The following is an 18,343-nucleotide window of genomic DNA, read 5'->3' on the forward strand; positions in this document are numbered from 1 at the left end:
GCTTCAACTCACCACCTTCTCTCCTCCATAACCACCGCCACCGTGAACCACCGCCACGAGACCGGATCCGTTTGAATACATCCTTCCGCCATCACTTCGACCACCTCGGTCATCACCGACCTCGAGCTCGCCGGAAATTGGAGAAAAACCCGCCGGTTTTAATCGATTTTCACAACCTTCGATCTCCGTCGTCCGGCTACCAAATCGACGATCAAGGTATGGATTCCTACATAATTTTCGTGACTTAGCTGCTGGTTGGGCAGGATTTTAGAAATTTCAAGCGTAGATCGTTCGATTCTCAACTTAAGTTTCTGCCGGTTTTGAGGGTAGGCGGTTTGGGATGGGCCAAGAACAAAAGTGGTTCCAAATTGGGTGTTTTACCTAAGTTAGGAATTTGGGCAAGCGGTTTGGAGTTTTTCCGGCCGCCGAAAATTTCTCAAGCCACCCAAATGTTGGCGCGTGTGGCAGCGTGGGTAGTCCGGTGGGGACCACTCTTAGATTCAGAATGATCCTCGTATTCTTACGAGCGTATAGACATTTGCGGATCTCACCATTCGACGCCGCTTGAGTGTTAAGCGGCTGTTACATACTATGCGTTATCCGAAGTTCAATAGTTTCAACCGTGGATCTTGATCACTTTTAGATATGTAGGTCACGGCTCGGATTCCAAAGTGAAATTTGTGTCGGGTCCTATCAACTTGGTATCGAGCATTAGGTTTAAGTTCCTGTAGACTTCGCACTTTGTGCATTCCATTTTATGAACATCTGCTTTTGTGATCATCATGGGCCCTAAACATGGTGGCTTCCTTAGAGGGACAGACAGTCCACTCGAGTTAGGGGACAAGATCCCGCCCGAGCAAGAGGAAATCCCCATTCTGCACCGGTGCCGAACCGCAGAGTAGTCTTTGTTGGAGGTCCATTAGGGCCGCTCCGGCCATGCCCATTATGCCGGGAGATCCCAACTTCCAGCAGACTTTGGAGTTGTTGACTCAAGCTCTATCCAGACCGGCAGTCCAGAGATCCTCCACGGGATATGCGGATCAGGCTAAGAGAATAGGGGCCAAGATTTTGATGGTGATGGTGATCCAACAGTGGCTGAGGAGTGGATAGAAAGGATGGAGCGAATCATGGAAGTGATGAGGGTTCCCCAGAATCACAGAATGGCCCTAGCCACATTCTTTTTGGTCAGAAATGCTAGACATTAGTGGGAATCAGTTAAAAGGAGATATCGGGATCCGTCGGCCATCACTTGACAATTATTTCGAGCCGCATTTGATAGTCAGTATTATTTACTGGCTTACTAGAATTTGAAAATGGAAGAGTTTCTGGAACAGGAGCGATGTGATTTGAGTATGAGAAAAAGTTCAACGAGTTGTCTAAGTACGCCTTCCATTAGTTGAGGACGGAATAAGAAATGCCGATTGTTTACGAGGGTTGAAGGCCTCCATCCAAGACATTGTGATTAGTCACGACTAACTTTGGGATTTGGTGATGTTCGTCACGATAAAGAGCAATCAAATGATGGTCGAGCGCTGGGTGAACCTCACAGAGACAGCTTTGACATGGGTGGTCCCAATGGGTCGTCCCAAGAGGGGCGATTATAACTCGGGTCATCTAGTGGCCGCAGTTATGGAGGTTTCCACCGAGCCGCGATTCTAGCGGAGGTTCCAATCGAGTGGTAGTTCGGGAGCCGCTCCGGGTAGTGCAACTAGAGGTACTGGGAAACAGTGTAGTCGACCTCTGGGCAGAAGAATCGTACTCGGTGTGCCCGGTGTGGTAGGTACCATTCAGGACTTGCCGACATGGCACCACTAGTCGCTACCACTACGGTCCACCGACATTTTCCGAGGGAGTGCCCGATGTTTCTGGTGGAGAGACTACAATTGCATCGACTCGTAGGACGGGCACTCGGCGGATCGGAGACATCTCGCTTGAGGGCCTCGCCCAAAGGTCGGAGCCCAAACCATGTTGCTAGCAGAGGTGACAATCAACAGAGGGGACGTGGTGGACGCGTTCCAGAGCCACAGCGGTGTACAGATGTCCCAACAAGAAGCACAAGCGTCCATCCGACGTGATCAGTGTATTTTACCGCTTTTTGGAGTTCCTGCTAGAGTTTTGATTGACCCCGGGGCTACGCATTCCTTTGTTACACCTAGTTTCGCCCACAAAGCTAATGTAAGACTTTCAGCCTTACGGAACAAACTAGCAATCTTTGTGCCTACAGGAGAAATTTTTAAGGTTGGCACGGTGTATCGAGATAGTATAGTGTTAGTGGGAGATGTATTTCTAGAGGTAGATTTGATTCCCTTGGAAATGGTTAACTTGGATATCATTGTTGCGTCTACCCAAGTGCAAGTAGTCACACGTAGTAATAATCTTGGAAGTCCAAGTATCGTATCCTCAAGGAGCAGGTAGGCAAATATCTGCACACAAAGAAATAATTAAACGTACCACAATAAAAGTGACAAGCAAAATGGAAAAGTAATTTGATTTGATTGTTGTGGAAAATTGAGTTTAAAAATGTAATATCAATAATGGAAATGCTGAGGCATCAAGGTTCAATTCTTTAAACAAAATATGTTTCATGCTCTTTAATCCAAATTATAACTCGACTAAAATCATCATTGAGAACTTTAACCGGAAGATAAAGAAATTAAAACCAATTTAATTTTTCAATGTAATCTTTTATTAATGATTGTTCAGAAAATGGAGTTGCTTAATATCTACTCTTTTAATTTAAAAGCATGCCAAGTCAGTTCTTAACAATGAGAAAAATATAATTGAACTCATGAAAAGATAATAGCACTTAACATCAATCAAAATAAAAGGATATGAAAATATTGAACAACAAAAATAAAAGAATTTAGCAATTCATACCGTATATTGGATTAAAGAACAATTCACAAACTTACTCAAAGAACATTCCCTTTAGCCTTAGCTAGAGTTCTAGCAACTCATTACAAAAGAAAACATAAACTAAATGGATAAAGAAATCTGTCGTAGGGGTGTCCTTGCCAAATAAGTTGATGGGTGATTTATAGTAGTCAATGAGGTGAGTGGGAAGTTAATACATTCATGGTAGGTGATGAAGGGTCTAATTGAGTGATTAATTGGATTAAACATGTGTTGATGGTGAAGAGTTAGTGGAAAAGAAATAACGGTGAGGTAAGTGGGCGTTAAATGGCTGACATAAAATAGGCTCTTTAGCTTCAACGGTTTTGTCTTCTCTTCTCCCTCTTTACTTCTCTTTATAATCACAATAATCCCACAATCAATTCTTCAATTAAATCTGCCAGCAATTCTCTTCACACCTAGCTTGAATTTGGACAAATGTATGTCTTCATCTTTTGGCTTTCCAACTTCCTACAAGATAAATTCACATAATAAGTTCACCAAATTAATATAGAAAATTCATAAATCCAGTTGGTGAGAATAAAATGTAACAACAAGTGAAATTATATTCATTAAGCCAAAATTATATCATAAAGTCTCCAAAATAATAGTAAAAAGATGTAATTTGAGACTCTCATCACAACCCCCAACCAGCTTATTGCTAGTCCCTAGCTATTCAAGTGACTAAAAGAAACTCAAATTTAAGTAAAAATGACAACAACAAAAAATAATAATAAAAAACAAAAAACAAAAAAACAAAAAAACAAATAAAACAGCTAAACCACTTTCGCGGGATACGATTGCATTTAGCGTATGCAACAAGCCTTTAAACCCTTAGGTTACCCCTAAAGGACGAGTTGTAGTCTCGTGAGGGTTTCCAAGGGATGATACCCACAAACATCAAGTATGAGGCTAGCACAATTATTCAGAAACATGAAATAAAATAAAATTTGGAAAATAATTTCAACATCTGTCACCAACAAAAAGGACAAAGCACAAAGTCCAAATTTTCAATTCATGAACAACGTTAAAAGAGAGAACACTTATTTAACATTTCAAGTTAATCCCACCTCGAAGTCCCAAATCATTTATAATTAGCTAGCAAAATTTTCACATGTTTCCTTTGGTGTAAAGTGAACCAACACAATTGAGTGGCATTAGCTAAATTCCAATCACACCACCCTTTTGATCTCAAGAGTTGTTGAACTCCCTTGCGAGAAACAAACCAAGGTTTTTATTTTTATTTTTATTTATTTTTAATATACTATTTTTTCTTTATGTGGGCTGTGCAATGCTTAGCTCCATTAAGCTTTCTAATTAACCCATATAGCGAGTGTTAGGCTAGCGACTCTCAAACCAAAAAGGCTTTAAGGCACTAGGTGTAGAGACACCCCTAAGAGCTTACTAACTCGAGTTAAAAAGGCTACGAAACTAAACTAGCCACACAAAATTATTCACACCCAGAACTTCACCGTTTGACGCAAACACTCACTGCTGATTAAGCAAGAGGCCCGGTTACTAAGTAGAAGCTTGAGTAGAACACTATTATTTCATGAACCCTTTTTTTTTTTTTTTTAATTTAAATAAAAACCAAGATGAGTCAAAAGCAAGGTCGTCCAAGTTTACCAAAGACAAAAGATTAAGCACAATTGGTTTTTAACTTTATACCCCACAAAAGGTGTTAGTGTGCTTGTGTAAATTGTCAAAGTATAACTCATGAATCATCCACTAACTAGAAATAAATGAAAAAGACACAGAAGTGGGATAATTATCATATAATTCATATGTTCTCAATCTTAAAATCATTCATGAATATCAAATAAATCTAAGTGCAATGTAATCTTGTCATAGACAAACTGTGAAAAACAAACAACATAGTGCACTAACCTCATAAACATTTTTTTTTTCTTCACACTTTTCAGTTTTTTTAATATTTTCTTTTTTTACAATTTAAATAAATGACGAAAATAAACAAAAACAAAATACAAAAACAAAACCAAACCAAAAAACAAAAACAAAAACAAAAATGAAAGGAAAACTAACATGTTGCAACAAGAAAATAATACAATAAACACATCTTCTCCACCCCCAACCAAAGATTGACATTGTCCTCAATGTTTAAACATATAAGCATAATAAAAAGAAGAGGGTAGCATTACCTGAGAATTGACATCCAAAGTGAAAGCCTGCAACGTGTTAGTGTAAAAACAAAACAAAAAAAACAGAAATGTCGATTTTTTTTTTTTTATTTATTTTTATAGCAAGTGAACAAAAATTTCTAAACTAATTATATACAACAGATGGACTAAGGGAAGTCCAATCAATCCTGGTAAACAGGTTCGTTCAAAGAAACTGTCTCATCTTCTGGAACACATCTCCTAAGTAAGGTTTAAGTCGTTGGCCATTAACCTTAAAAATATTTCCATTCTTGGGATCCTCAACTTCAACAGTCCCATATGGGAAAACTTTTTTAACAATGAAAGGCCCTGTCCATTTAGTTCTTAATTTTCCAGGAAACAAATGAAGTCTAGAATTATACAAAAGAACAAGTTGAGAAGGCTCAAAATTTTTCCTCAAAATATTTTTATCATGAAAAACTTTAGTACGTTCTTTGTAAATTCGTGAGTTCTCATATGCATCATTCCTGATTTCCTCAAGTTCATTCAATTGGAGTTTTCTCAAGGTACCTGCATCTCCAAGACTAAAGTTAAACAATTTGATAGCCCAATATGCTTTATGTTCTAATTCAACAGGTAAATGACAAGGTTTACCATAAACTAGCCTATATGGAGACATACCAAGAGGTGATTTGTATGCAGTACGGTATGCCCACAAGGCATCAGTTAGTCTCAATGACCAATCCTTCCGGGTTGGATTCACCGTCTTTTCCAAAATTTGCTTGATTTCCCTGTTTGCAAGTTCTGCTTGGCCATTTGTCTGTGGATGGTATGGAGTGGAAATCTTATGGGTTATCCCATATTTTTTCATCAAAGCTTCAAATGGTCGGTTGCAAAAATGCGATCCTCCATCACTGATGATCGCTCTAGGAATACCAAACCTGGACAATACATTTTCTTTCAAAAATTTCAAAACAGTTTTATGATCATTCTTCCGACATGGTATGGCCTCAATCCATTTTGAAACATAATCCACAGCAACAAGGATATATAAGTAACCAAAAGATGGAGGAAAAGGACCCATAAAATCAATGCCCCAACAGTCAAAAATTTCAATAATTAAAATTGGGTTAAGAGGCATCATATTACGTCGAGTAATTTTTCCCAACTTTTGACAACTTGGACAAGTTTTGCAAAATTCATACACATCTTTAAAAAGTCTAGGCCAATAAAAACCACATTGAAGAATTTTGGCCGAAGTCTTTTTGGAAGAAAAGTGACCTCCACAAGCCTCAGAATGACAAAAAGATATGACACTAAATATTTCATCATCAGGAACACATCTACGGATTACCTGGTCGGGACAATATTTGAAGAGATACGGGTCATCCCAAAAGAATTTTCTCACCTCAACCATAAATTTCTTTTTATCTTGTGAGGTCCAATGAGGTGGAATAAGACCTGTAGCAAGAAAATTCACAATGTTAGCAAACCATGGTAATGTAGAAACACTAAACAATTGTTCATCAGGAAATGAATCTTTTATAGGCAAATATTCATAAGGCTCCTCAAAAGATATCCTAGAAAGATGGTCTGCAACAACATTCTCCACTCCTTTCTTGTCCTTGATTGTAAGATCAAATTCTTGGAGAAGCAAAATCCATCTAATCAATCGTGATTTGGCTTCCTTCTTTGTCAATAAATACTTCAAGGCCGAATGATCTGTAAAAACAACAATTTGTGAGCCCAAAATATATGACCTAAACATTTCCAAGGCAAAAACTACAGCAAGCAATTCTTTTTCAGTTGTAGTGTAATTTTTCTGTGCACTATTCAAAGTTCTGCTTGCGTAGCAGATGACAACAGGCTTCTTGTCTTTTCTTTGGCCTAGCACTGCACCAATAGCACCATCACTAGCATCACACATTATTTCAAACGGCATGGACCAATCTGGGGGCTGCATTACAGGAGTTGATGTTAGCATTTTAATCAATTTCTCAAATGCTTCTTGACATGCATAATTCCAATCAAATTTAGCATCTTTCTCCAAGAGATTATTCAATGGCCTTGCAATTGCACTAAAATTTTGTATGAATCTTGATAAAAACCTGCATGTCCTAAAAAAGATCTAATATCTTTAACAGTTTTAGGAATAGGCAGATTAGCAATTAAATCAATTTTTGACTTATCTACTTCAATTCCTTTGTGAGAAACAATGTGTCCAAGTACTATGCCAGATGTGACCATGAATTGGCATTTCTCCCAGTTAAGCACCAAATTTTTCTCCTTACACCTGATAAGAACATTCTCCAAGTTAGATAAACAATCAGAAAATGAATCACCAAACACAGTAATATCATCCATGAAAACTTCTAAATATTTTTCTACCATGTCACTAAATATGCTTATCATGCAACGTTGGAATGTAGCTGGTGCATTGCAAAGACCAAAAGGCATTTTTCTAAAAGCGAAAGTTCCAAATGGGCAAGTAAAAGTTGTTTTTTCTTGATCTTCTAATGAAATCTCAATTTGATAATATCCTGAATAACCATCTAAAAAACAATAATACATATGCCCTGCAACTCTTTCCAAAATTTGGTCAAGAAATGGTAAAGGAAAATGATCCTTTCTTGTGACTGAGTTCAATTTACGATAATCAATACACATTCTCCATCCAGTAGTGACCCTAGTTGGTACCATTTCTCCATTATCATTTTCAACTACTGTGACTCCTGATTTTTTTGGAACAACCTGTGTAGGACTTACCCATTTGCTATCAGAAATTGGATATATGATACCTGCATCCCAAAGTTTAAGTACTTCTTTTTGCACAACTTCTTTCATTGTTGGGTTAAGTCTACGTTGAGCCTGCCTAACTGGTTTAGCATCTTCTTCAAGAAAAATTTTGTGTGTGCAAACCAAAGGACTAATACCTTTAATATCAGATAAAGTCCATCCAATAGCAGTCCTATGATCTTTCAAAACTTTAAGTAACATACCTTCATGCAAAAGCTCTAGTTTAGAAGATATTACCACAGGATAGGTCTCATCTTCTCCCAGAAAAGCATATTTAAGTCCAGCAGGAAGAGGCTTCAATTCACACTTTGGGGCTTCTTCTCTTGATGATTTTGTCACTCACAGTTGGCAGCTCCTCATATTTTGGTATCCAACCATTATGTTCTTGTACCTGCGCAGAATCCAACAAAGAACAAAGATATTGTACTTCAAAATCTTGTGCAAAATTACAATCCCCATTTACTAAACAAATTTGCAATGGATCAGAAGGAAAAGAAGAATTAAAGCAATTTTGAACAATCGTCTCGATCATGTAAACTTCTTTGTCATCTTCATTGTTTGCTGGCTGCTTGCATATGTTGAATATGTTGAGCTCCAATGTCATGTTCCCAAATGATAGTTGCATAAGTCCATTCCTGCAATTTATATGAGCATTAGATGTAGCAAGAAATGGTCTTCCAAGAATAACAGGAATTTGAGAATTAGAATACACAACTGGTTCAGTATCCAAAACTATAAAATCAACTGGAAAATAAAATTTGTCTACCTGAACCAGCACATCTTCCACCATACCTCTTGGGATTTTGACTGAACGGTCAGCCAATTGCAATGTTATTGAGGTGGGTTTTAATTCACCAAGACCCAATTGCTTATAAACCGAGTAAGGCAACAAATTAACACTAGCACCCAAATCCAATAAAGCTTGTTCAATGATAAAATTTCCAATAATACAAGAAATTGTGGGACAACCTGGATCTTTGTACTTGGGTGGAGTATTAGTTTGAAGAATTGCACTTACATTTTCAGTTAAAAATGCGGTCTTATCAACATTGTGCTTTCTTTTGATAGTGCATAAATCCTTTAAAAATTTTGAATATGAAGGAATTTGTTTTATAGCATCCAAAAGAGGTATATTGATTTTCACTTGTTTAAAAACCTCCAAAATTTCAGGATTTTGATTTTTCTTTCCAACCTTAAGTGCTTGTGGGAATGGAGCAGGAAAAGGGCACTTAACAATTTCAGAATCATTATTTTCTTTTTCATTATTTTTGGATTTTTCTGAATTCTTTTTATTTTCAACTGTTACTAAATCATCTTTCCCAATTATTTTTCCACTACGAAGAGTAGTGACAGCCTTCACATATTCATGCTTATTTTCATTCAAAGAAGAAGAAGAAGAAGAAGGGGTATTTACCTCTAACTGTGCATGTGGATTAGGTTGGACTTGAGAAGGAAATTTACCCTTTTCCTGAATTGACAGTGAAGAAGTGAGTTTGGAAAGAGTGCTCTTAATCTCACCAATGTCTTGTGCATTCTTTTGATTTGTGGCAGTTTGGCTTTGTATGAATTGCTTCATAACATCTTCCAAATTTGATGACGATGATTGCCCTTCCACCTGTGGAGAATAATAAAAAGAATTAGATTTTTGTTGAGGCACATTATTATTAGTATTATTTCTCCAACTGAAATTTGGGTGGTTTCTCCATCCTGGATTATAAGTTTCAGAAAAAGTGGATGGTTTTTTAAATTGATTCACAAAGTTTGCTTGATCATGCAACATTTCTCTGAAAGCTGGAAGTGTTGGACACTCTTTTGTTACATGTCCCATGACCCCGCAAACTTCACAAATCTCAAAAATTTCTTGACTTGCAATTGAATTAACTTTTTGAGGCAATTTTGATTTTAGAGTTTCAACTTCCCTAGCCATTGTTGCCAATTGAGCTTTGAGACTATCTTCCTCCTTAAGGTGATAAATACCGCCGCTAGAAGGATTAATGGAAGACTTTGCCTTTTGGGAATTAGGCTCAAATGTGTTGGGAGTGCTCCAAATCTGAGATTTCTCTGCAATTTCATCAAGAAAATCAAAAGCATCTTCAGGATCTTTATACATAAAATTTCCATTGCACATCATCTCAATAAATTGTCGATCTTTAGGTGTTAAACCATCATAAAAATGACTTACCACCCTCCATCTTTCAAAACCATGGTGAGGACATAACATTAACAAATCTTTAAATCTTTCCCAAGCTTGAGGTAAAGACTCAGTATCTTTTTGAGAAAATGTGGTCATCTGTCTTTTCAAAGAATTTGTCTTTTGAATTGGGAAAAATTTCTTGAAAAATTCAGTTTGCATTTCAAGCCATGTTCCAATTGTTCTTGGCCTTAGAGAATAAAGCCAAGTTTTCGCTTTATCTTTCAGTGAAAATGGAAAAAGTTTTAGCAAAACTGTATCAAGCCTACACCCTTGTGTTGGAAAAGTTCCACAAACTTCCTCAAACTCACGCACATGTGAATATGGATTTTCAGATTCCATTCCATGAAAAGTTGGTAAAAGTTGTATCATGCCCGGTTTAAAATCAAAAGTTTGACCATTCAACGGAAAAATGATGCAAGATGGCACACTTGTACGAGCAAGATGCAAATAATCATGTAATGTCCTAACAAGTGGATTCTCATCATTATGAACACTATGATTCTCATCATTATGAACACTATGATTATCTTCATCATTTTGGGGGCCTTCCAATGCATTATTATTATTATTATTCTCAGCCATTTGTGATGAAATTTGGTCAAATTGAGGTTTCTTTGCAAATCTACCAAACCGATCACGATATCTCATAAACAAAATAAAGAAGTAACAAATAAATAAATAAAATCTAAACTAATTTTTTTAAATTTTTTAATATTAAAAAAACTAAGACAAAAACAAACAAAAATAAAAACAGAAATGAAAAATTGAGTTTGATAAGCCTTACCGAATTAGCTTTGGAAACTAAAACCGCAAACCTTAACAATGAATTTCCTTGTGCTACTTTTCGCTTCATCTCCCCGGCAACGGCGCCAAAAACTTGTTGCGTCTACCCAAGTGCAAGTAGTCACACGTAGTAATAATCTTGGAAGTCCAAGTATCGTATCCTCAAGGAGCAGGTAGGCAAATATCTGCACACAAAGAAATAATTAAACGTACCACAATAAAAGTGACAAGCAAAATGGAAAAGTAATTTGATTTGATTGTTGTGGAAAATTGAGTTTAAAAATGTAATATCAATAATGGAAATGCTGAGGCATCAAGGTTCAATTCTTTAAACAAAATATGTTTCATGCTCTTTAATCCAAATTATAACTCGACTAAAATCATCATTGAGAACTTTAACCGGAAGATAAAGAAATTAAAACCAATTTAATTTTTCAATGTAATCTTTTATTAATGATTGTTCAGAAAATGGAGTTGCTTAATATCTACTCTTTTAATTTAAAAGCATGCCAAGTCAGTTCTTAACAATGAGAAAAATATAATTGAACTCATGAAAAGATAATAGCACTTAACATCAATCAAAATAAAAGGATATGAAAATATTGAACAACAAAAATAAAAGAATTTAGCAATTCATAACGTATATTGGATTAAAAACAATTCACAAACTTACTCAAAGAACATTCCCTTTAGCCTTAGCTAGAGTTCTAGCAACTCATTACAAAAGAAAACATAAACTAAATGGATAAAGAAATCTGTCGTAGGGGTGTCCTTGCCAAATAAGTTGATGGGTGATTTATAGTAGTCAATGAGGTGAGTGGGAAGTTAATACATTCATGGTAGGTGATGAAGGGTCTAATTGAGTGATTAATTGGATTAAACATGTGTTGATGGTGAAGAGTTAGTGGAAAAGAAATAACGGTGAGGTAAGTGGGCGTTAAATGGCTGACATAAAATAGGCTCTTTAGCTTCAACGGTTTTGTCTTCTCTTCTCCCTCTTTACTTCTCTTTATAATCACAATAATCCCACAATCAATTCTTCAATTAAATATGCCAGCAATTCTCTTCACACCTAGCTTGAACTTGGACAAATGTATGTCTTCATCTTTTGGCTTTCCAACTTCCTACGGAAGATAAATTCACCTAATAAGTTCACCAAATTAATATAGAAAATTCATAAATCCAGTTGGTGAGAATAAAATGTAACAACAAGTGAAATTATATTCATTAAGCCAAAATTATATCATAAAGTCTCCAAAATAATAGTAAAAAGATGTAATTTGAGACTCTCATCAGTCATTCTAGGGATGGATTGGTTAGCCAGACATCATGCCTCAGAGATTGCTTCCAAAAGAGGTTGTTTTCGTAGTCCCGACGACCTGAAGTGACATTTTATGGTGAGCACAGAGTGCTTCCATCTTGCCTCATCTCAGCTGTGACTACAAAACGGTTTCTTAGAAAAGGGTGCTCAGGATATTTAGCACATGTGATTGATACCAGAGATAAGGGGCTGAGATTGGAAGATGTTCCAGTGGTACAAGAGTTTCGGATGTATTTCCTGAGGATCTTCCTAGGCTACCTCCTCACCGGGAGATTGAGTTCACCATTGAGCTCGTTCTAGGAACGAATCCTATCTCTCAATCACTATATAGAATGGCACCAGCAGAATTGAGGGAATTAAAGATTCAGTTGCAGGAGCTGGTAGATAAAGGTTTTATCCGACCTAGTTTTTCACCTTGGGGCGCTCCAGTGTTATTTGTTAAGAAGAAGGATGGAACCATGAGGTTATGTATTGACTACAGACAGTTGAACAAGGTCACAGTGCTAAATAAATATCATTTGCCTCGCATTGATGATTTGTTCGACCAGTTAAAGGGTGCCAGGATATTCTCTAAGATTGATCTGAGATCCGGGTATCATCGATTACGGATTAGAAAAGAGGATGTGCCTAAGACAGCTTTTCGAACGAGATATGGCACAATGACTTCTTGGTGATGCCATTTGGGTTGACGAATGCGCCAGCTGTATTTATGGATCTCATGAACAGGGTGTTCCGACGTTACTTGGACCACTTTGTGATTGTGTTCATAGACGACATTCAGTGTATTCCAAGAGTCGAAGGCACACATGAAACATTTAGAAATTGTGCTGAAGACTTTGAGGAGGAGGCAGTTGTATGCCAAATTCAGTAAATGCCAATTTTGGCTAGATAGAGTTAGTTTTTGGGGCATGTAATCTCTGCAGAAGGTATTTGTGTGGATCCCGAAGATTGAGGCAGAGGAACGCCACGACCAACCAATGTTACGAGGTACTGAAGTTTCCTTGGGTTAGCAGGGTACTATCGTCGCTTCGTGGAAGGGTTTTCTACTATAGCGGTGCCTCTTACTCGTTTGACAAGGAAATGAGTAAAGTTTGAATGGTCAGATGAATGCGAGGAGAGTTTCAATGAACTCAAGACCAGGTTGACCACCGCTCCGGCTTTAGCACTCCCAGATGATAGTGGGAACTTCGTTATCTATAGTGATGCATCCCAACAGGGACTTGGTTGTATACTAATGCAGCATGGTAGGGTGATCGCTTATGCTTCTAGGCAACTTAAGAAGCATGAGTTGAATTACCATGTTCATGATTTGGAGTTAGCTGCAATAGTTTTTGCCTTGAAGATTTGGCGACACTATCTTTATGGAGAAACATGCCGGATTTTTACGGATCACAAAAGTTTAAAGTACTTATTCACTCAGAATGAGCTAAATTTGAGGCAAAGAAGATGGCTAGAGTTGATTAAAGATTATGATTGTACTATGGAGCATCATCCGGAAAGAGCTAATGTTGTAGCTGATGCACTAAGTAGAAAATCCTCAGGATCTATAGCTTATTTCAAAGGGAGTTATATGCCAACGATGGTGGAGATGAGGAAGCTCAGAGTTGAGCTAAGTGTGGATGATCAGGGAGCATTGTTAGCTACTCTCCATGTGAGATCAGTACTAGTGGAGCAAATAGTTGCTGCCCAATCCCAGGATCCTTTGATTTGCACATTACGATTAGAAGTGGAGAATGGTGACAGAAATGATTGTTCAGTAAGAAATGACGGAGCCTTAATGGTGGGAACTAGGTTATATGTCCATAATGATCAAGCCTTAAAAAGGGAAATTCTTGAGGAGGCTCATAGTTCAACTTTTGCAATGCATCCGGGAAGCACTAAGATGTATCACACTTTGAGAGAGCATTACTGGTGGCCTTTCATGAAGAAAGAGATAGCAGAATATGTCAGTAAGTGCTTAATTTGCCAACAAGTGAAAGTGAAAGACGAAACCATCAGGGTTATTGCAACCACTTCCGATTCCTGAATGGAAGTGGGAGCATATTACTATGGATTTCGTGTTCAAGCTTCCCCGAACACAGAATAAGCATGATAGAGTTTGGGTAATAGTGGATCGACTCACTAAATCCGCTTATTTTCTACCAGTGAGAGCAAACTACACCCTAAATAAGTTGGCCAAGATCTTCATAGATGAGATAGTGAGACTTCATGGGGTGCCAGTATCTATTATTTCAGATAGAGATCCACGGTTTACTTCCCGTTTTTGGGAGAGGTTAAATGAGGCTGTTGGAACTTAATTGCGGTTTAGTATTGCATTTCACCTCCAGACATGATGGTCAATCTGAGAGGATAATTCAGACTTTAGAAGACATACTGAGAGCTTGCGCACTGCAGGGTGATTGGGATGAGAAGTTGCCACTTATGGAATTTGCCTATAATAACAGTTACCAGGCGAGTATTAAGATGTCCTCATATGATGCCTTGTATGGGAAACAGTGTAGAACTCCATTATATTGGGATGAAGTGGGTGAGAACAGATTGGAGGTGTCCGATGATGTTGAACGGACAAAGGAACAGGTGAAAATAATTAGAGAAAGACTCAAGGCAGCCCAAGACCGACAAAAGAGTTATGCGGACAATAGAAGGAAAGACCTTCAGTTTGAGGTTGGTGATTGGGTATTTCTGAAGTTATCACATTGGAAGGGCATAATGAGATTTGGAAGGCGGGGAAAGCTAAGTCATCGCTATATAGGGCCTTATAAGATCGTGGAGCGTGTCGGCCCAGTAGCTTACTGTGCTTGCTTTGCCTCGATTTTTCCCGGTTGCACGATGTGTTTATGTCTCAATGCTCCGGAAGTATATTTCTGATCCTTCTCATGTTTTGGAGGAACAACCAATAGAATTGCAAGAAGATTTGACTTATGTGGAGCAACCAGTTCATATTTTGGATTGGAAGACACAAGTATTACGATCGAGAGAGATCCCTCTTGTGAAGGTCTTGTGGAGAAGTCATACTGTGGAAGAAGCTACATGGGAACCCGAGGATCAAACGCGAACAGTACCCTTACCTCTTCGAGTGACAGGTACGTAAATTTCGAGGACAAAATTTTTTTAAGGAGGGGAGATTGTAACAACCCAAACCTAATTAATATTTAACTATTAATTTATTAAGGGAAAAAGGACACTTTTGCCCTTAGACTATTTTAGTAAAGGAAAAGTTGACCTTTTGACCGGAGATAAATTTGGAAATTTTGTTTATACCGTTGCGTAGAGCGCGACGAAACGAGTCCGTAGACACGTAGTGGACTTGATTTGGAGTTATAACGAAGAAAATACGGTCAAAATACTTCAAAGGGCAAAATGGTAATTTTGGAGACCAAGATTTTTTTAACAACCGACTTTCTCTCTCCTGCCTCACTCTTCTTCCTCGCGACACAGCCTCCCCTGTTTCAACCCGCCACCTTCTCTCCTCCATAACCACCGCCACCGTGAACCACCGGCCACGAGACCGGATCCGTTCAAACCGTCATCCTTCCCCATCACATCCCGACCACCTCGGTCATCACCAACCTCGAGCTCGTCGGAAACTAGAGAAAAACTTGCGGTTTCAATCGATTTTCACAACCTTTGATCTCCGTCGTCCAGCTACCAAATCGGACGATCAAGGTATGGATTCCAACCTATTTTTCGTGACTTAGCTACTAGTTGGGTAGGATTTTAGAAATTTCAAGCGTAGATCGTTCGATTCTCAACTTAAGTTTCAGCCGGTTTTGAGGGTAGGATTCCGGCCACTTCCGGCCACTTTTTGGGGTGGGTCCAAGAACAAAAGTGGTTCCAAATTGGGTGTTTTACCTAAGTTAGGAATTTGGGCAGGCGGTTTGGAGTTTTTCTCGCCGGAAATTTCTCAAGCTACCCAAACCGCCGGCATGTCGCGCGCATGGGCAGTCTAGCGGGGACCACTCTTAGATTCAGAATGATCCTCGTATTCTTACGAGCGTATAGAAATTTGCGAATCTCAATTCGGATGTCGTTTGAGTGTTAAGCGGACTTTTACATAGTATGCGTTATCCGGGTTCAATAGTTTCGAACCGTTGGATCGTGATCACTTTTAGATATGTTAAGCTATACCTTGCCAGGATTGTATAGGATTCGACGGATCGTGAATCGGAGTCCTGGATACTCCAAAATCGCGAACCCTAGGGTTAAGGGTTTAGAATCGTCGATCGTGTGATCGTGACGAATCTAACCGTCCGATCGAAACCAGATTCACGGGACGAATGTCCTAGGATTAAAGGAACGTAATGTGGGCATATGAATAACTTTAAATTGATGCACGCACTTCTACAAGCCGGGGGTCAGGATTTTATTTAAATATTTATACCGAGCAGTTTTATTAATATATTTTAATATGGTATTTGAATTAGGCACTCGGGCACCAGTTGACCCGCAGGAGGGACCTTCCAAGGTCCAGCGAGCTCGAACCAACTGTGAGTAGACTTTTTATTTTCATAAATGAATTTATGCAATTTAGTTTCAGTATTTGATCTTGAATAAGTTTTATTCAAAGAATATTGTTTTATAAGTGAAACATGTCCTTTAAATAATTTGATTTGCATGCTGCCGAGTGACACATCCTTTAGAGATATAGGGAAAGAGAATTTTAGTTTAAACATCGATAAATGGCTGCAGAGTTCATTAATGAAATTCAGTTATTTATCGATCTTTCAAAACTTTGCTTATTATTATTATTGTTATTTTCTAAGCCACCTTAGGTACCCAGATATACAGATGTTGCCTGCGGATATGATGATGTCCACGGACATCCAGGTTGCGTTCAGATTTTATCGATTGCCTTCGGTTTAGTCAAGGCATGCTTGATTGCCCCACGAGTTCTATGGTACCCGGACTCGTGTGGAGCGAGGACGCGGATCGGTTGACCAAGGTCCCCGAATCCTGCGAGGCTGCGACTCGGATTGACTTTGTGTCATCGAGACCTGCGAGGACGTGTCACCAATGGTGATGCGAGGGGAATTGACGGATATCAAGAATTGACGGAATTAAAAGGGTACAACTAGGTGTTAGTTTTAAACTGATTTCAGTGCTTTTAAGAGTTTAAAAAGACGACCATGAGTATGATTGACATATATTTATAAATGTATTTGTGTGCATTGATTTCAATACTATATAATGAAGAGAATGATTTAGTTTTGCATAAGCGTTTTTACAGTGGGGTTAGTATGTTCTTATGTATTTTCTAAACTTTGTTTTTGGGTCCACTCACCTTTTTATTGTTTTGCGCCCTCAGGCTGTAGACGTGTATCCGAGAGCCACCACAGGGCATTTCCCGCTTCCCGCGCTTCCCCATTTTGATGTAGGGTTCCTTGGTTCACAAGTGGTTACCTCCTTTGTAAATAAATCTGTATAATTGCTTTGATATTGCCCTAGAACGTATTTACTGTTGGAACATACTTATTTTTGTATTCTGGCAGTTGGTGTATATATTTAAATGCTTGTTGACATGTGTAAATTTTGGGAACGTTCGACTTACAGGGAGACTCTGTCGAATTTTCGATAGAAGTCGAGATTTAAAGGAAATTAAGTTTTTTTAATCAAAAGAAAGGGCAACCAAACCAATTGTGCTTGACACCGCAGTGTCGATCACGCAATGTGGTTCGGCTCGGATTCCAAAGTGAAATTTGAGTTCGGGTCTGTCATAAGTGGACTACCTTTACTACCTAACCTCGTGGTGCACCTTGTAACATCAGCCGCCTACATTGCCCTTCTTGAGGATCAAGCCACACGTAGTTCTTTCATCTAATTATGATTCGCCACTTCACTAATATCAATACTCTCTCGCAGGCCTCGGAGATATCGCTTCTATTCGGGCAGCAACCTTGCATCGCATGACTCAGGAGTCCCCTAAAGGTTCCAATATGCCTAGGACACATGTCACGGGAGTTTGGTCTCAATCGGACGGTCGGATTACCCTTGATCGCACAATTAGATAATTACTATAAACCTAGCCCTAGGGTTGGCATTTCTGGAGTAACCGGGACTCCGCTTCACAATCCGTCAAATCCTAAACGATCCTGGAATTAACTATATCAACATATCTGAAAATGACTACGATCTGGCGGCTTAAACATAGCTAACCCGGAAATCACACCCTAGGCAAGATCCGTCGTTATCTGAATTGGAATCCGCGAGTACCCACACGCTCGTGAAAACTAAGGGATTATT

General features: G+C 38.5%; 1 protein-coding gene and 1 non-coding gene across 2 annotated transcripts; one reads left to right on the forward strand and one right to left on the reverse strand.

Annotated features, from left to right (window-relative positions):
• Positions 1 to 3,279: 3,279 nt before the first annotated feature.
• LOC148919858 (uncharacterized) lies at positions 3,280 to 10,581 on the reverse strand. Its single transcript, XM_089044464.1, is given in 10 exon segments — positions 3,280 to 3,363; positions 5,052 to 5,078; positions 5,302 to 6,301; positions 6,680 to 6,731; positions 7,301 to 7,561; positions 8,009 to 8,142; positions 8,144 to 8,488; positions 8,666 to 9,612; positions 9,721 to 9,953; positions 10,428 to 10,581. Coding segments are annotated over 10 exon segments (3,237 nt in total).
• On the forward strand, positions 10,004 to 10,112 carry LOC148919859 (small nucleolar RNA R71). The gene has a single exon (XR_016124823.1). It is a non-coding gene; the product is annotated as a small nucleolar RNA R71 (small nucleolar RNA).
• Positions 10,582 to 18,343: the final 7,762 nt, after the last annotated feature.

Source organism: Prunus mume, linkage group LG2 (assembly GCF_029339155.1).
Source record: "Prunus mume cultivar Tortuosa linkage group LG2, ASM2933915v1, whole genome shotgun sequence".
Lineage (NCBI taxonomy): Eukaryota > Viridiplantae > Streptophyta > Magnoliopsida > Rosales > Rosaceae > Prunus > Prunus mume.